Source organism: Barbatula barbatula (assembly GCF_947034865.1).
Source record: "Barbatula barbatula genome assembly, chromosome: 13".
Taxonomy (NCBI): Eukaryota; Metazoa; Chordata; class Actinopteri; order Cypriniformes; family Nemacheilidae; genus Barbatula; species Barbatula barbatula.
This window is the reverse complement of record NC_136776.1, coordinates 14,931,133-14,950,806: the sequence shown is the minus strand read 5'-3', so window position 1 is coordinate 14,950,806 and position 19,674 is coordinate 14,931,133. Positions and strand designations below refer to the sequence as shown.

The window sequence follows — 19,674 nt, the reverse complement described above, 5'->3', positions numbered from 1 at the left end:
CGTTTACCCAATGACTACAAATACAAATAGTCAAATTTAGCTACTGTCCTGATGAAATCTCCATATTTCATCATTTTGCCATAAATCATTATTATTAGACACACTTCATGTTTGTCACTGGGTTTTGCAAATATCAAACCAATACAAAGTATTAAAATGTGCTTGTCAATTTTTTACATTTAATTCTTTAAGAAGAAGAGTCTTTATTTACATTTCCTGAAAAAACGCAGTTTGGGAAGGTCAGCGAGGTTATATATTCATAAATAAATAAACACATACATTTTGAATAGAGTAAATCATCACAACAGACAGAATAATTATCAGTGCCATATTTGTATTTTTTATTTTCAATAGTACAATCACTTCATATCATTAAAAAGTTTCAAATCATTGCCACGCCAGCAGGTTATGAGTATAAAGTAAGTCAATGGTCAGTTTGGTCTCTAAACAACCGAGTTGCCCAACCAATATGTCAAGTATTAGTTTTCAGAACATAATAACAAAAACTTCCAAGGTAGACAAATGAAAAGTAAATAAGTTATAAAAACAATACAAGGCTAAGGATATATCTCATTGATTAAAAAGCTTGGTATGGTCTGTCACTGCCTCAACTATATATATAAAGAATATAGCATAAAGTATAGCACTGTATAGTTTAAAGTATACAGTGCTATGCATGATAGATTGAAGCACAAAAACCCAAGACGTTTTCTTCAATCACAAATGACACAAAGTACATTTGGGTACACAGAATGGAAGGATGCAAAAAATGCAGTATTTTAACTGCGCTACGGCAATTGCATTTTTCTCACGTTCATGACAACTTGCTGGCCTTATTCTGTTCACCGTAAGATGGAGAAGGTTTCCCGTGTTCCGCTGTATAGGATATACTTAACCCCTTGTCTGAAAGCTCGCCCCATAAGAACAAGACAAATCATCGAAAATATCCCGTATAAATGTCACACGTGAGTACTCAAAAGTTACCTTGTTTTTTGTGCATCCTTAAAGGGACAGTCCTCCCAAAAATGACAATTCTGTCATCATTTACTCGCCTTCGAGTTGTCCAAATCTGTATAAATATCTTTGTTCTGATGAACACAGAGAAAGATATTTGGAAGAATGCTACTAGCCAAACAGATCTCAACACCCATTGATTCCCATAGATGAGTAATGATGACAGGATTTTTGGATGTTTCCTTTTAAAACGACAGACACCGGACATACTGCTCCTCACTTCTTCAAATACTAGACTTTAGTCATTTATTTATGAATCTAAACTGATCTCACTCTGACTCACATCACACAAATATATTTATATATTTTTTAATAAATTAGTTGCATCTGCCATAACCCCTGATATATGACTTCTGTACACTAATGTAAACAAATCCATTATTGTTGCACATTAAGTTTGTAATAATCCGTCAGTGTTTGTGGTGCGTCAAAGCTGCAGCAGCTGCTGGCAGAGGGTTTGTATGACTTCTCTGTGTTCATACAGGTACATCTGAGTCTCCCACAGCATGTCAACTAACACAGCATCACTGACCTCGTCCAACATCACCTCTTGAGACAGCTGAGGACTCAACCTGACACAAGTGACATAGAGATAGAAGTGAGAAAAATTACAAAAAGAAGGTAGGAAAAATGGATGGATGGAAAGGAAGAAAGAATTAAAAAGAAAACAGATTGGGGAAAGAAAGGATTGAAAGTAGGAAAGAAAGGAAGATAAAAAGAGTAAAGAAGTAATGAAAGAGAGAAAGAAAGAATGAATGGATCGATGGAGAGGAAGAAAAGGGAAGTAAAGAAGTAAAGAAAGAAAAGATGGGTGGAAAGAAAAAATTAAGAAAAAAGGAAAGAAAGAAATAGAGGATGGATGGATGGAAAGAAAGATAAAAAACGTGAAAAGTAAGGAAGGAAAGGATGGATGGAGTGGAAGAAGAAAGAATTCAAAAGAAAAGGAGGAAGAAGGAAAGAACAGATTGAGAAAAGAAAGGATTGAAAGGAAGCAAAGAAAGAAAAGAAAGAAAAGAAAGAAAAGAAAGAAAAGAAAGAAAAAGAAAGAAAAAAAGGATGTATTGAAAGGAAGAAAAGAGAGTAAATAAGTAAAGAAAGAATGGATGGAAAGAAAAAAGGAAGGAAGGAAAGGATTGAAACAAATAAAATAGAGCGAAAAAGAGGAAGGAATGAAAGAAAGAAATATGATGGATGGATGGAAAGAAAGATAAAAGGAAGGAAAGAAAGGATGGATGGAAAGGAAGAAGAAACAAAGAAAGAGAGGCAGAAATAAATGAATAAAGGAAAAATAAAACTCAGATGTGATATGAAATGGGAGGAGGAAATAAAATGGAGGAGAGAAATGAAAGAAGGATATGAGGTCATGAGTTAGAGCAATAAAACAGATGAAACGATAGAAGATGGATGGATTGAGTTAAGACAAAAGGAGAGAGAGAGAAAGGTCAGTGCTATGAAGAGTGAGGAGATTTGCATAATGCAACATAACGGTTGAAATAAATCTTGAGATCAGGCATGAGGATGCTTCTCCTCTCTCACATTATAACAAAGTCATTATCACGTAGAGGATGAGACACTTACCTGTGATAGTTTATATCGGCCATCTCACACCACGCACGGGCTCGGTCCACCGCACAGCCATCTGAGTCTGTGCACTGAGAGAAAAAAGATCAAGAGCTTCACTTAAAATAACAACGTTCTGTCCATCAAGACAGCGCGTGAAGCATTGTCACCTCATGGCTAGTCTGCCAGAGCCAGACCTTTGACTGATAGTCTCGAATCTTCTTTTTACTTTATTCCGGTCAGGATCCGCCAATCTGACCAGCAAGTGACCAATCACAGCTCTTAATTCAACAATCTGGAGTCAAATGCAAAACTCACTGTCACAATGCAAGGGTTATAGGCCTTCAGGGTGTTTGTTAGCGCATGCTACTGAAAATGCTAGATTGGATATTTTAGTGGTTGCTAGGGTGTTGCTAAGTATCAAATTAATCTATTTTAATTGTATTGATTGCAAGATGAAAATTGTAAGTCTAATTAACACATCAAATTTCATTAAAGGTTCAGTGTAGGAAATTAGGCGACATCTAGCGGTGAGGTTGCGATTTGCAATCAACGGCTCAGTCCCCCCCAACCCTCACTTTTGGCGCAATATGATGGCAATATGGTGACACAACACCACCGTTTGCGCTTCTTAGCCAAAGGAGATAACGTATTTTTAGAAGTTTGTCCCATTAGGGCTACTGTAGAAACAACATGATGAATTCGGACTAAGAGACCAAAGGCGTATGTAGATAGAAATAGCTCATTCTAAGGTAAAATATACATAACATTTATTATGTAAGGTCTTTAAACACCTCTGAAGACAAAGTTATGGATATTATATTGCATTTCTGTCAATAGATCCTCCAAAATATTACACACTGGATCTTTAAGCATATAAAGCTGCAATTTGTAGCTTTTCGGTTAAAAACAGATTCACAATAGTAAGCTTATAATAATATAGAATACAATAGAATAGAATATTGGCGTAAATATTACTAACTAAAACTAAATGAAATAAAAAAACTCAAAATCAAATAAATAAATTAAATAACATTACAAAATGGAAATTATAAATTGGAAAAATGTAAAGCTAACATGAAAACTAAAAATTTAATTTGAAGCTAATTTGATACCCTCAATAAAACTAAAAACAAATCAAAGTTTGGGAACCCAGGAGATATAATATAGCGAACCGTAAAACAACATTTGTACATATTACTTCGTGAAAAAAATATAAAAATCAAGGTTTGCGGTTTAAAATACAATTGCGCCAACATATCAATTTCTTTCTCTGAACAAAACACAAATTTTATTCAAAATAATATTTTTGAGAAGGCTGACTAAGACTGAATAATGAAGAAAAAGCAGCCAATAGGTGGGAATCAGGTAAGACCTCAATACTTTAAAGAGGGGTGTAGTTTGTACGTGTGAACTCACACAGTCCACGAGCATCTTGCCCAGTTCTTTAACACCAACGAAGGTCTTGGCGAGCTCCAGGGGGTTTGAAGGCCTGAAAACGTCTACAGAGTTCACTGCAACCTGTGGTGGTTTACCGGTACCCAGTGAGAGCACCACACCTAACCTGGATACATCTGGGTCGCGTGCCTAACAGAGAAACAGAAACAGGAATTTTATGTATATTTATCTCTATCATATATCTATGATATCAATTCATAATGTACGCAAAGTTTTATAGACCTGTGCCTTCAGGGCTTTGTTGTACTGATGTATTTCTGTCATGGCATCTAGTGTCGGGTTATTAGCGAGCAGCCCTCCATCCAGAAAGCGTCCCATTGGCCGAAAATACGTAGGAGCGGCCCCACTGGAGCGGGCGGCACGCCAAACTAATTGCTCTGAGAAAAGCGAGAGAACGCGAATCATCGAATGCAAAAGAAACAGAAATAAAAATAAAAGAGAGCGATGGATGACTCCCCTCGCACATTTTTACACGAAACAAACAAACGGCCGATTAGCTCTGATGGGAAGTGCAATTGCGCGATATAATCACCAGAGACCTTGCACTCTGTGACCTTTCCCACACACTCGCTCTCTCTCTCTCTCTCTCTCTCACACACACCTTCGTCTGTCACCTTCCTACGCTTTCTGGGAGGTCGAGAAAATCCTACTATCAAAACATCTTCGTCCTCCCACCCTGCAACAGCGACAATACAACTTTACGCATGGTTTGAGGTAGATGACTCCAGCTCGCACATACCTTTGACAAACCCTGAGGGCGTCAGACCCCGCCAACAAACTCATGAAGCGCTGGACAGGAAGTCGATTGTAAGATAACTAGCGTGACGATATTCAGAGAATTAACCCGTGAATGAAAGTGAGAAAGTTACCCTGCGGTGTGGTGAGGGGTTGAAACGTGGCCGTAGACGTGTAAGGAGGGTTTCTCTGCAGAGCCGGCGGGACGTAATTCCGAAACAGATGCAATTCTCCTGGATGTCTGTCTGCAAGAACGCTAGTCACCATTACCCTGTGAAAAAGAAACAATCTTTTTTTTATATTTGTTTGATATGCATTGTTAATTGAATGTGGTTCCTAGTGGTTTAATAAGATGTTCTGGGTGAAAAGTCAAAAGAGACGACCGAAAAGATAAGCCGAAGACATATATTTGTACTGTGTTGGACACCGTCGTGTTTGGACAGAGACAACACTGTAAATCAAAAACTGCTCCTTTAAGTCTTTATGTAGTTTGGTTCTCATATGTCTTGGCAAGCACCACTAAACTGATATTAAAAGTGGTATTTGTCTGAGTTTGTACAAACAGCATTACTTGGGGTGTGTGACATCCGTCATCTTGGTATTTTCCCCAAACTCATTCTTGAGAAAGTCTTCAAGAGGACCGGACTCATACGGCCGAGAGCCTTTAAACACCTCCTCCTTCATTCTGAAGTATAAACAGCGCAGATACTCCATCGATTTACCTGATCAGGTGTACATAAAACAGAAAATGATGCTTCTGCATTTTTATAACAGACTTATGTTTAACCAGTACATGTTCTACACTATACAATGGAAGTGACTCAATGTTAACATTGCTAACAAGCATCCATACAGGCAAGTTATTAACTTGAGTTTACATGCTGTGACACTGTTAGCTTTCCAGTTATCTTATGGACAATGCTCACCGTGTACAATAGCTAAGGCCAGTATGCCTCCAGTACTGGTGCCGCTAACCCAGTCAAAGAGTTCCCTGATAGGCCGACCTGCCGCTTTCTCCAGAGCGACTAACATCTGGATCAGAACCAGACCCTTTATTCCTCCACCATCAAGGCACAGCAATCGGTCCATTCTTTTAAAAAAAGAACATATTTTATTGTTCAGACATTTGAGATATGTTTTAAGTGATATTATATCTTTATAGTCTACAACAGAGAACATTCAAACTCCAGTACATACTTTTCGCTTCCTGTTTTGCCCCCATCCACATCGGTAAATCCTTGACTCATGGCGGCAACTGCTGCCGCCACATGCACGATGTCATCAAAGCCTATGGGCCAATCAAAGACGAGATGTAAAAGAAGTGAACCAATAAGAACCGCAGAGCTCCTTTTTGTATCTCAACTCGATCATAGATATGTAATACCTAGATGCGCAGTTAGTAGATCTCACAATTTTGTTGCAAATTTGTGAAATACTGCAATACAGTTACATGCACCATAAGAAATGCTTTAATATCCGCATGTTAAGTCATGCAAATGATTGAGGATACTGTGAAACGCATCCTTTTGGGTACAGAGTCTATGTTTCATGTGCTGAAATGTATTGCAGCATATTTGTCTGTGTAATGTCAGTAAGTCGAGTTGTGATTACTTCACAACTCGAAATGTTTACGACTTTTCATCTCGACTTTTACAGGATGGTGGTGAGGTTGACATGTATGGGGCAGCTAAATTACATCTAGGTATCTATTTCTATGGCATCTATAAGCACATAATGGAGCATCACATCAGCGCGATGGGACTTGCAAAACAGGCAGCAGCAGAAATGAATAAAGGTTCAAAAAATAAAGCTTTGTCGTTTTGGGGAGTGATGAAAAATGTTTAAAATAGGCAGAAAATGTGAAAATACTGAAAAGTGTACTTGAGTTGGCCATTAACCAACATATTAAATGTATATTCCTACCAAATTCTAGCAAGTAGCCTGCAGCACTTTAAGGCATTGTAAGTGTGCCATGATGCCATATGAAGGCAATACCACAATGCATTGCTATGAGCTTGGTGAAAAAAAAGAATATTAAAATACTATTATTTAACACTTAAATATATTGTTAAATGTTTACAATTGAACAGTTATATTTGTGTTTTCATGTTGATGATAGTACACTCAACAAAAAATTGAGAAATCATCAAAAGAAACAAGGATTGAGGGACAGAATTTAAAGTGACAGGACGCCGAGAAATGTTGGGGCGGGGCTTTACCTATAGCAGGAGGCGGGGCTTTGCTGGCTCTGGGGGGAGGGGTGTCGAGAGAGGGGGGGTGACACCGTTCCACCCCTACACTACACAGCATGTTCAAGAGCACCTTACGGTTGGGCCCTTTAATATTAGCACAGGATCAGAGACATGCACACAGCCGCAACCACACCATGCAGTAACAGAAACAGTACGATTAGAAAAATAGCATTTCATTGTTGTAAACAAACACACAATTTTGCAAAAACAAACATTACATCGTTTTCAAATAACAAACGACTACACCATATCAACTGCTGGCTTAACCAATGTTATTGATGTTGTTTAGTTGTATGTGCATAAGAAATACAGTATATGGTGGTTAATGTTAGATGAGATTACGGTCGCATGCATACTCTACAAATGATGTCATGCAACACACTTTCATTTTGAAGGCTGTAAAATGCTGTTGACAGCTTAACTGTAAACTAAAATATTTGTTTCATCCATCACTGAAACATTCCTCCTCCACTCACCCTTGCTGGTACGGGCAGCGATGAGTCCTGGTGTCTCACCCAGCTCATTGTGAACCTCAACATCGGCTCCAAACACCATGAGAGCTTTGATCAGGTCCATGTTATCCAGCTGTATAAAACACAGAAAAACATGTGATCTATAAGGCAAAAAGTCCATTTAAGGTATACATTTCTTTAAAGACTTCCTGCGGAATCCCAAGGAAACAAGTGAAATATTTCACCACCAAAACTAACAAAAATAAATAGACAAAATGTTTAATGCATTGGATAAAGGCACCACTAAATAAATACATTTATTTATTCACTTTTAATGATTCAATAATAATTTAATACTTTTTCACATTGTACCATTACAATTACTTTTCCAGACATATTCTATTCGGTTTTCCTATTCGGTTTTCCTATTCCAAGTTTATTTTCTTTCCTTTCACCTTCCCTCTAAAATGTTTTATTTACTTTAGTATTTCTATTAAATAACAATAGTAATATAATCAGCTATAATGTCACCGTGACAGAAGTCTTATGGCCCTCAAAATATGCTTCATAAACGTTGCAATTTCTTTCTATCGATTTTCTTTTCATATGACCCACATATTTCTTCGCTTCATAGTATTATTAGATTCTCGCTCACACCTTCATTGCAAGATGAAGAGCTGTGTTTCCATCCTGGCCCTTTATGTTGGTATTGGCTCCATGGGTCAGCAGTGTCATTGCGGCCTCAAAGCGCCCCCTTTTGGTCAGGATATGTAACGGACTCTCTCCAGTCTTGCTCAGATAGTTAATGTTACACCCTCGGTCCAACAGAAGGCGACTCATCTAAAGTGAGCAACATGGGACAGTGAGAAAGCTGTTGATTCCTCATGTTATACAAGCAAAATATCAGAGTATTTCAGACCTCAGCAGTCTTGGCCCAGTGGAGAGGAGTTCCACCATAGATGGGATCCTCTGCCAATAGCTGATTTGGGTTTGTGGATAAAATTGCTTCAGCACAGCTAAAGTAAAAAAAAAAACAATGTGAGATTGATGTATTTGAGATGTAAGTCTTGATTTCAAAATATGAATTAAACCAAAAATGAATATCCTCTCATAATTCACTCAGCTTTTATAAAGAATAAATATTGGATTAAATATAATTAACAAATTACATTGTGATACAGTATTGCGTACATCAGAAAGGCTTTTAAGAATATAAACAAAAATAAAAGGTGATTTCATGTTAACTTTAAGAACAAGCACTATAAACTCAACATTATTTCTTCACAGAAATAAAAATTTCTTGAACCTTTTCTCACTATACTTCATGGCAGCGTGGATTGGATAGCTTGTACTCCCCACGATGTCACAGCGGGCTCCGCCCCCAATCAGGCCCTTGACCGCCCCGACCCTACCGAGACGGCAAGCTACGTGGAGCGGTGTTTCCCCAGCAGCATTCAACTCGTTCACACCGGCACAAAGCTGAGCGCACAAAACCTACAACAATCAAAATTTGAGATATAAGAATATGTGTTTAGTCCATGTTTATGAAATCCTCCCCACACATTTAACAGGTTTGCCTCTCACCTCTAAAACAACAGAGGAGTCTTGTTTAGCGGCACAATGCATGGGCGTCTCTCCATTTTTGTCTTTGACGTCTGTGCGAGCCTGGCATTCCTCCATCAGCTCACGTACGCATCCCACATCTCCCCTCTCGCAGGCCAGGTGTAGAGGGGTCTGACCCAGACCATCACGGGCGTTTATCTGGCTGCAGGAGAGCATCAATGATATCATATTAGCTTGTAAGGAGTTTAAACAAGAAAATGCAGAACATATAAAAATACATATATTTATGCAGTGTCCAAAATATTAAGTGCACGTGCACTCTTTTCTGTATTCAGTGAATACCAAAATTGTCAAAGTATTTTGGTTACAAAAGAGTACACTGGGTTGGATAATACATTTCATCCCACAATGCAATGCACTCAGCATGAACTTCTATATGACGGATCAATCTAAAATGACATGCAATGCAGTCACAATTATGATGATTTTTTTTCCTTATTATACAAAGAATTGGGTAAAAAATGCAAGCCAAATTCAATTTGAGAGGAGAACTGGACACCACCTTCTGAATTAAACATGTGAAAAAGATGACCTCTGAACTCTCACCTCAACACATAATTGTGTTTCAGGCAGTCTCTCAGTCCCGTATCCACGGCGATGTGAGCCGAGCTCCAGTCCGGGTGATTCCGCACGCAGTCTACGATTGGCTGGAACGTCTCAGGTTTCAGTGGTGGGCGGAGCATCTCGTAAAATGGGCGGAGTTTGAGGGCATATTGAGGGTACCAATTCATTGCACTCTCCTCCGAGGAAACCTGGAACATCCTAGTAGTGGATGGAACACAAAATAATGTCGTTTTATTAAGGATAGTAACGCCGAACCAAGCATGCACTTCTTTGGTTGCTGAAACACGTATATGCTTAGCTAATACAATTTGTGGTTGATGATAACTGGATGTTTTATTCTGGGTGGCAGACTTATTTATTAAGAGCCTACAGCCACAAATGGTTCTTTGTGACCAAGGCCTCAGATAACCGTTTCAACCATGAGCTTTCAGTGAAGCAAATCTGTAATGTTCCCAAATTAAAGAGTGGTGTTTAGCTCTTTGTTCTGTGTACCCTCCATCATGTGGTTGTGATCAAAGTCTTTCATCAATCCCAACACGGGGACCTTGTGACTGCTACAGCAAATCAATAAACAACATCAGGAAAGTCCAAAAACCTGAAAGGATATCTTTCAGTCTCGAGTTAAGCAATAGTGTATGGGCGGAAAAATACTTCAGACAAATTGTAGATGCAAATGGTTGAGTCAATCGATTACAAGGTATGTCCCATACACTCCAGAAGTTCCATTGTTGAATTCTTGAATGAATCTCGATTAAATCCAGATTGTATTTTAAATCCCCCAGTGAAACACAGGCCCAGGCCTCACCTTAGTCCTACAGATGATGACTCGGGGCAGAGTAGCAGACAGTCCCACGAATGGCTCTGCTGGTTATTGTATAGGACCAAGCGTCCCTCCTGTTTCAACAGCACTTTTCCATTGTACTCGGACAGCTGCACATCCTTCACGCGGTACGGGTTGGAGAAGAGGTTTGACACAGAGCTTACCGTGTCCAATATACGACCGAAGAACTGCATGATGACCTGAAGTACAGTGAAATGTCCATCATTAAAAATGATCTTAGTTTAGATCTGAGCATGTAGAAAAACGTAGAAAAAAAAAACGTGTTTATTTCTAGATCTCCTGTTTTTTCACAACCCACATATCTAATAGCGTGGCTTTAACATGCATGAAGTAATGCTGTACATACAGTAAACATCACACATCATCAGTATGTATAGTATGAGCGTTGGAGGTGCTGGAAACGAGCAGCATCACTTTGGTGGACTGTATCAATGTCAGTTTCAGACCTTTAGGTCAGTTATCAAACTGTTGCTATACGTCACGTGACTCATCGTGGAAGATTTGTGTTCACCAAGTCTGTAAATGTTCAACATTTGACTGGTGTGACCTTTTCGATCGCGTGCACACATCTCGAAACCGAAAGCGTCATCGGAGCCTTTAGCATCGATGGCTCGATGTCGTAGTTGCCCGGCTTTCGCAATTACTGTGGAACTGACAAAAACCGAAACTTCTGTTTAAATGGCCGTTGCGACGATCTTAAAGCAGTCAAAACCAGAGATCAAGCAGGAACCCGATCACAGCCGAGCCAGTCAACACTGTTATACGCCAACACAATGACACATACTCTCTAAATTACAACATTTTACTTTCGTTTTACCTTTATCGTTTTACCTTTGCGTTAAATCATTCTCCGGTTATCGGTGTTTAGCCCAGAAGACCGCTGATCTTTGACAGGACGTCAACAATCAGTACTTTACAACCAAACGCCATGCGAAAGCCTGACTGACAGACAGGAGAGCCAATCAGGACCAGCGTTTTTAACTTCCGTGACCATTTAGCCAATGAAAGCAAGAGGCGTTTCCGAGGGGAAGAACCACGCGTTATTGCGCACATGTTTAATTTATAAGAATGAGGTGTTTGATGATATTATGATATCAGGTGTTATGATACTATTTTAAGTCAAGTCAAGTCAAGTCAGCTTTATTTATATAGCGCTTTTTACAATTTTCATTTTAACATCGTTGAGCTGAGTCAAAAGTATTTGGCGGATTAATGATGGAACTCTTATATACAAAGTATGTCGCAGCGTAATTAAAACACCCACAATTATTTTTTATTTGTAAAATTAAACAGATAAGTTAACCTAATAAATGCCGCTAACATAGCCTAAATAATCGAATTGTATATCAGATTCAGATTTAGCTAGTTTTCAACATTATATTATACATTATTGAGTAATACGAAAAGTGTATATGAAATATTTTTACTTTGCACTCTGGGGCTTTAGAATTCCTCCACATTTACGTTGAAGTGTTTCATATGGGGAAATTATATTTTATAAAATCATAAATATGAAAGATGTTTGTGGGTTTCTCGTGGTTTAATGTTATTTTCCAGGGCCCAGACCACGTGACGCTGAAGGGGTTTGCCGCTGTCACAGATTGTGAAGTGAAGAGCCGCGAGACGGACTGGAGCGCGCGCGCGCAGCAGAAAGATGGAGCTGACGGCGATAGGAGACCAGGTTTTCGCCGCGGAATCCATCATCAAAAGCCGCGTTAGAAAAGTGAGTACGAAAATATGACGTTTACGAAAATATTTCTGCGACGCGAGGCACAGAGGTCGTGTTTTCGGGTCGTCTCGCGAAGCCCGCAGTGACAGGAGGGGGAGGCCTACTTGCAGATGTTTTTCCATTTAGCGACACGGTGCATTTATTTTGCGCGGTCGGATTGCTAATAATAAGTGAAAAATAGACCGTTTAGATATGCAACGTGTGATCGATGTGATAAAACTTGGTCGTTTTGTGACGGGGATTGACAAGAGCCCGCTTAAAGAGTGGCAGGGGGAGGCTGAAAGGGGGACAAAGTGTCTGGCAGGAGTCCATGACATAATCAATGCATGCTGGCTTTAACTGCGGCGTTGTGTCATGCAAGAAGGTCCAAGGCGCTGTGTAAGATTGCATTTACATGCACTTTATTAAATCCCACAAAAACAAAGTGTCACTTCAATGCGCTTTCTGTATTAAACGGATGATGTATTGTCCGTGTTGCTCATATTTCTCATTTTCATCTCTTTGCAGGGAACAATCGAGTACCTGGTTAAGTGGAAAGGTTGGGCATTGAAGTAAGTGTGGAGAATATATGAATGTTTATGATAAACATAATAACAAGTACTTGTTGAATTACTGAGGGGATGGTATCATGTGTATAATGATGTAACACAAAAGTAATGCACAGTTTGATATTAATCGCATATTATAAAGCAACTTTTAGGGTTGTTTGTTGAATTTTAACATTTTTTGTTTGCTTGTCAAGGAATGAATATGTTTTATTGTTGCAGAAGTGCAAGTGTGCTGCGGTTTAGTATACTGTTCTGTTAAATCATATTTTTCTATTCGTTTAAACGTATTATAAAAATAACATGCACCTTTTTCAAAGTCAAGATTATATACCTTTTTATATATAAGGTCACCTTATTTTCTCTTGAAGTCTATTATTGTTTCAGAACTTTGTTTGTGCCTCTAGATCAGCTAAACACAGTAACATTGGCTCAAACGGTGTAAAACCGGTCGGTTTTATTTAGTGACGCAAACAGTGAGGAAATAATGCACTTCATCATAGTTTATGAGGAGATAAAGCGTGTCACACTGCTGTCAGTGGTTACTTTATTGTACTGTTTGACAAACGATAAGGAGTGGTAAACTGATATAGACGCCGAAATCCTCATTCTGAAAAGGAAAAAGACTAATAGACAGTATGTGTGATGGTTTTACAATATAGACACAGCACATGGGAACCAGAGGCGAACATTCTGGATGATCGACTCATCACGGCCTTCGAGCAGAAGTAAGATGGTTATCTATATTTCTATTTGCGTGATGCACTGTTATTAAAAGGATAGTTCACCCAAAAAAATAATCCTGTCATTCAAAACCTAAATATGACTTTTTCTGCTGTGAAGTAGAAAAGAAGATATTGTGAGAAATGTCTCAGTTGCTTTGTGTCCATACAATGGAAGACAATGGGGTTCAATGTTGTTTGACTAGCAACATTCTTCAAAATATCTTCTTTTGTGTCTACAGAATATGGAAACCTGTTCATACAGGTATGGAAAGACATAAGGCTCAGTAAAAATAGAAAGAATTAGGGGTGTAACGATACGTAGAGAGATGGGGATATTTTACGATATGATATTCTTTGAATTCTATACGTTGAGCAGTCAAGACGCTCTGGGGGAAGGAAGCACAAAAATAATCTGTAACCACAAACATTTTTATATGCCAATGTTAATTTATCCGCTAAGTAAGCCAAAAGAAACCAGCGATGTACCGATTAGTGAATTGATGAAGTTAGTCATACTGTACATTAAAAGATTGAATGACATGCTAAAGATCGAACCAAGTATGTCATTTGCATGATGGAAGAAATGTAATGCAGTTTATTTAATATGTCAGATATGATATTTCTGATTTTCTGAATTATATTTCTTGTTCATCACCGTCTCAAGACAGTGAAGCTAATTTCTTCAAAGAAATGCGAGCCAATAGGGTTTGAGTTGTGTCAGAGGGTTTCTTTGGTTGATTGTGCAGATTGAATTTGCCCTTCACTGAACGAACGAGTCAATTGAGTTAAAATGAGACTCAAACTCTGGAACATGTCGTTCATGGTGTAAAATCTTGTTGCAACAATATCCAGTAGTTACTTAACTTTTCTGAAAAATAAAGGTAATGATCTGGTTTCATTTATTCTAAGGTAAAGTAAATAATGTAAAAAGTTAAATCTTTGTATAGAACATTAAATCACAACAATTAAATGAGTTGAAATCGAAATCGATGTTAAATCTAGATTTCGTCGACAAAAACTAAAATTATGCAAACCTACAGAACAGAAGGTTTAGATAAGCCTTAAAAAGTTACAATTCTTTATTAAGTTGTATTTGCTTCAAACAAAGTAACTGAAGTTAAATGAAGAAAAAATGTTCAGTTTAATTTTTTTATTTTGTTTAAAACAAAATATATGTACCGAATTGTGAGTTTCGTGAAATATGTAAGTGTATCGATACAACCCTAGGAAGAATTGTTGGTTTTTGGTTAAACAATGTTTTTCCATCAGATATATATAGACCATTGAAATCATTATCTAGAAAAAATTTGAGACAGGAAAACTATGTTGACATTTATTTCCTTACAGCATGTTTTCTGCCATTTAGAGTGGAAACTAGCTTCGCTTGGGGATTTTTAAACAAAGATGACTTTCATTTAGCTTCAAAGGGTTTTATTTAAATTGTTATGGTTTGTGTTTGACACTGGAGTGATGTAATATTTGGCTTGGCTTAAATGGTGGTGTCCAACATTTTATAGGGAACGGGAGCAAGAACTTTACGGCCCAAAGAAACGTGGACCTAAACCAAAAAACTTTGTACTGAAGGTATGAGTTTTTTTCAAATATCTTCTCCGAGCTCTTGGGTTTTTTGTGGCTTTTAAATAAATGCAAATATGTGCAAGCTCTGATGCTTTAGAACATCTCACGTTACTTCTGCTTTTAGGCCCGAGCACAATCAGGTGAAACACCTCGATGCTCAAAACCCCGGCGTGCTCCACCTTGCACTACTGTGAGACCACCGCCTGCTGCGAGAGCACCTCCTTCATCTACTGCAAGTTCAGTGGCTCCTCAGCCTTCATCGTCATCATCCTACTCTACGGCTCCAACCCCCAGGGTTCACTCCCTAGCGGCGGCTCACAAACTGAAGAAGGACATCCACCGGTGCCACAGGATGTCTCGTCGACCTTTGCCGCGACCTGACCCAATGGCCAACCCCTTCTCAACCCGTCCTCCCATCTCGCCTTTCTCCGAAACGGTCCGCATCCTCAACCGCAGGGTCAAACCACGGGAGGTCAAGCGAGGTCGTATAATCTTGAACCTGAAGGTTATTGACAAATCCGAAAGCGGTGGTGTGGCTAGTAGAAGGACGCCGCAGATGTATGGAGGACGGGCGAAAATCCCATCCCGGAATCGTATAATAGGGAAAAGGCACGGGGAATTGCCATACAGGCCATTCCAGCATCCTATGAAAATGTTGGGCTTCCCCATGTATGGACAACCTTTTGGTCTTAATCCCGGTGGGTCATTATCTTCCACGACCAATGAAGGGTCCGATGCCAGACGCCAGAAGCCGACAGGCGGTAGCCAGTCGAAGTTTCAGTACAAGCCTACACCTTCCCCATCCAGCTCCAGCGGATCTAACATCAGCTCTCCTTCACTTTCTCAGAAACAGCCCCAACCCGAAATATCTTCTCTGACTAATCCGCGCTCCCAAGCCTACGCTTCATCGTCTCCACCTTCCGAAGACCAGGGCTCTCTGAATCTGCCCCAGTCTCGAGGTGGAAAGCGAAACCTTCGTCAGCGCCCCCCAGCTGCTCGGGCTTCTACCGCTCAGGTTAGTGATCGCACTACCGCTTCACTTCCTGAGGAAAATAGGGCGCCAAAAGAGGGGGACCCTGACTGGCGTCCAGAAGTGGCACCCAGCCGTGCAAACGTAGTCGTGACCGACGTCACCACAAATCTTCTTACTGTTACCATCAAGGAATTCTGCCATTCAGGAGAGGGTTCTGAGAGCCCAACCTCCCCCACCCCATCTGTCTCGTGAAGTTTCCCCCAAACTGCTCCAACAACTTGCCGTAATGATATTCAAAATACACTTGCCGTAAAATTATTCAAACACCCTTAAAGTTGCCATTAATGAAATTCAAAATGTATTTTTTCATGAAATTGAGATGAATTCTAGTAATATTTAATGCAGGGGTACGTCCCCTTACCTGTAAAAAAGTGTTCAGTTGCACAGCAGTGATGTTATAATGATTTTGTAGTACTTCATGCTCTTCTTTCCCCTCTTTTTTCCCCAGTGATCCCGTCTTTCCACAGCCTAGCCTTTTTGCCCAAATGCACCTTCTCTTGTCACCTGCAGTCCTGTAGAGACCACCATATCTCCAGCACATACTCCCACGAAATGTTCCTTCTCATCAACCAGCTTTCAGACAAACTTTTTTCGATCCAAGTTACACCAAGGGACCGAATGCACCAAGACTGTTTCAAAGTCTTGATTATTTCATGCACACGCAAGATGCTCTTTCAAGATTCAGCCAGTTGTAGTTGAAGATTGTGTTTTAATTGCACAGGCACTTGTTAGTTTACACCCGATATGGCAGTATATGCCTTGTAAGGCCAAGGCATTCAAATCTTCAAATGTAAATTTTCCAAAGTTATCCAAGCCATCAGGTGGAGAGGTGACTGTATAAGCACGCACAAAGCTTCAAAATCCAGACAACGGTTATGTTATTTTCCTTTGATCCAGATGTCCACCAAGACTCTAAACTGACGTATTTCCAAACGTGAATGCTAAGGACTACATCCCGAGTGGGGTACTGTATGTCAAACCTTCCACTTGACCACCCATTTCCCTTCATTGAGAAGTATCTTCTCCCATTTGCCTTCTGACTACCATAGTCTAGTAGTATCTGTATATTTGGGACTCGTAACCAGCAGTTATCTCTCACAGAACTGTATTGAGGAGTTCCTTTTTAGAGACTTACACGAGTCTTCTATGAATCTACCAAATGTAACAAATTGCCTTGGTTGATGAAACCCACTCGCGCACTGTTGGGACCATGTCTATTGTGTGTGATGCTGGTGACTGCATGTAGAAGGCACATTAACTTTGTCCTGTAATCTGTGCAGATGTCTGAGCGGGTGCTAGCATTGCGAAAAGAGACCTGGGATAAATCTAGGTTTATTATTTGAAATCTTTTCAAAAGCTTTTTGAAGACACCTCAAGACTTGTTGACGTGTCATCTTGTGTTTTTGCATAGGTTATTTGCAAACCATACGTTAGCTTTGTGTGCAAATTTGATGTAACTCCACAAAATCGTGTCTTAAAACAACACTTTGAAGCAATATGGCGGCTCACACAGAATTAAGATCGCAGATCGTGATGCCACAGATGTTGTCACACTTTTACTTTGCCGAAGGAGATAATGTATTTACGAAACGCGCTCTGTAGAGCAGTTTGTCCGTTTAGGGCGACTCTGGAAACAACATGGTGAATTCCATGTAAGGAGACCCTGTATGTAGATAGAAATCACTCATTCTAAGATAATAAAACAAAGCTCTTCATTATGTAATTTCTTTATATACTTCTACAGGCAACGTTATGTATATTATATTGGATTTCTGTCAACAAATCCTCCAAAAACACTAGACCTTTACATGGAAACGAAAAGAGGTAAAAATAATTATTGAATTTTCCTTTTTAGGTGAACTAACCTTTAAAGTTTAAATGGAAGTAGTTTCTTTAAAAACATTTTGGGGATGTCCGACATGCAATATTGATAACCTGTCACATTAGGCCCAAAGAAACAGGTTAAAACACAGTTTATGGCAGCTTTCTTGTTTGTACGGAAAAAAGATGATAAACTGTCAGACTCCACTGGAGGACAAAGGCAAACCTCATTATAAGATTTAATAATAGAATACAATTAAGTTTCACATGTAGTCATGGAAGTATCCTGCAATGGAGTACACTTGCTCTTTATCATTGTGCCTTTGGGAAGAAATAAACCCGAGTTGTTGAAACATTGTGAAAAATACTTAACAATATTGTTAGAAAAATCCTTTATTTGTATAAAATGGTTTCCTTTTCATGTGTATCTAGTAAATAAGTTGACCCCTGAAAGCTGAAACAGCTTGGAATTAGAGCTTAAACTTAATTTATGGTACGTTCATTTTACTTCTGGTCACGCAAACTTTAATGTTTTGGATCATTTTATATTTTAGTTTTTTCCAAATCTGTTTATCCCAGGTCTGAAATTCGTTCATAGACACCACTCTCGTGCTGCCGTGTAGTTTATCTGTCCAAAAATAATAAATGTGGAAGCATGCATTGCCTTTACTCCGTTTGACACCATGACGTTGTTACCTTCGCCCACAAAGTGTTCCACGTACAAACAGTCCGAGTATTTGTTTACCTTGATATCCTTAATGGTAGAAAATAGACGTTGCTATGGTGTGAACCAGTGCAAGATGGTTTCTCATAAATGGGTAGTTTAGCACTATATATAATACGTGGCCTACATTTCATGCAATAGGGCTTGTATTTTAAGGGATGTAGCCACCAGGGCCCATCATGGAACAGATATGAAGAAATTGTTTAAAATTGTAATGGTGAAGGTTGCATCCTCAAATAGCAGAACTGATCTAATAGTGTTATTTTTATTCTTGTACTGTAGAAGTGAATGATTCGTGCTGACTTTGTTTTATAGTCATTGTTCGGTAGTCTGATTTTGGGAATGTATAACCCCCAAACCTGCCCTATGTGTGATTTAAAAGTCGTTTATTTGGTCATGTGTATAGTTAATGCCATTTTTGATGATGGTCTTGTCGCGATGACGTTGTATTGTAACGGATGCATGATTTGTAAACCCTAATTGTAAAGATCATTTAAATACAGTTGTTGCTTTTTGTGTTGAAAAGGCTTTTATTAAAATCACTTTAAAGACACTGATATTCTGTTTTTTGATTGTGTTGGTTGTATTGTGCACTGTATAAAACAGCCTTTAGAACCTACTCAATAAAATTGAGGTTACAGTTTGCACTCACTTTGTTATTGTACTTTCTACCCTATATATTTGAGTAAAGATTATATAAATATATGCGCTATAATACACTAAAATAAACTTGCTAAAGTCTACCTAATCAACTTATTACTTAATAAAATTGAGTCATTTTAACCACCTTAATTATTATTAATAATAAATGATCAAAAACAATAATTGAACTTATTTCCAATGACTACTTATTTAGGGAAGGTTGAATTTACCTAAAAATAGTCAGACGCAGAAGATCGAATCATTTACTTTCGAATCATTTAAGTCACAAACATTTCGAGTCATTTTCCACTATAGTAAAACGCATAAATGATTCCTCCGTTTCAGCTCTGAAGTGAATGTATCTTCTGTTGTTTTTGG

At 38.8% G+C, this 19,674-nt stretch overlaps 2 protein-coding genes across 6 annotated transcripts; one reads left to right on the top strand and one right to left on the bottom strand.

Moving 5' to 3' along the window:
• Positions 1-315: 315 nt before the first annotated feature.
• pla2g6 (phospholipase A2, group VI (cytosolic, calcium-independent)) lies at positions 316-11,446 on the bottom strand. Of its 4 annotated transcripts, none has more exons than XM_079470862.1 (17): positions 11,331-11,446; positions 10,464-10,678; positions 9,641-9,856; positions 9,056-9,236; positions 8,778-8,965; positions 8,391-8,487; positions 8,129-8,311; positions 7,496-7,604; positions 6,987-7,103; positions 5,965-6,055; positions 5,694-5,857; positions 5,339-5,489; positions 4,902-5,038; positions 4,255-4,409; positions 3,994-4,161; positions 2,593-2,666; positions 316-1,586 (listed from the first exon to the last, which is right to left on the bottom strand). In XM_079470862.1, the coding sequence occupies exons 2-17, from the start codon at positions 10,670-10,672 to the stop codon at positions 1,442-1,444; spliced, it is 2,385 nt and encodes a 794-aa protein (XP_079326988.1). In that variant the 5' UTR covers positions 10,673-10,678; positions 11,331-11,446; the 3' UTR covers positions 316-1,441. The 4 variants fall into 4 exon arrangements, with proteins under 4 accessions (XP_079326988.1, XP_079326989.1, XP_079326990.1 ...); XM_079470863.1 differs by having other exon boundaries at positions 11,317-11,439; XM_079470864.1 differs by lacking the exon at positions 6,987-7,103.
• A 624-nt stretch (positions 11,447-12,070) lies between these two features.
• On the top strand, positions 12,071-19,211 carry cbx6a (chromobox homolog 6a). 2 transcript variants are annotated; one of them, XM_079470871.1, is made up of 6 exons: positions 12,071-12,222; positions 12,736-12,779; positions 13,436-13,501; positions 15,016-15,082; positions 15,201-16,091; positions 16,558-19,211. In XM_079470871.1, the coding sequence occupies exons 1-6, from the start codon at positions 12,154-12,156 to the stop codon at positions 16,558-16,560; spliced, it is 1,140 nt and encodes a 379-aa protein (XP_079326997.1). In that variant the 5' UTR covers positions 12,071-12,153; the 3' UTR covers positions 16,561-19,211. The 2 variants fall into 2 exon arrangements, with proteins under 2 accessions (XP_079326997.1, XP_079326996.1); XM_079470870.1 differs by having other exon boundaries at positions 12,077-12,222; positions 15,201-16,332.
• The last annotated feature ends 463 nt before the right edge of the window (positions 19,212-19,674 follow it).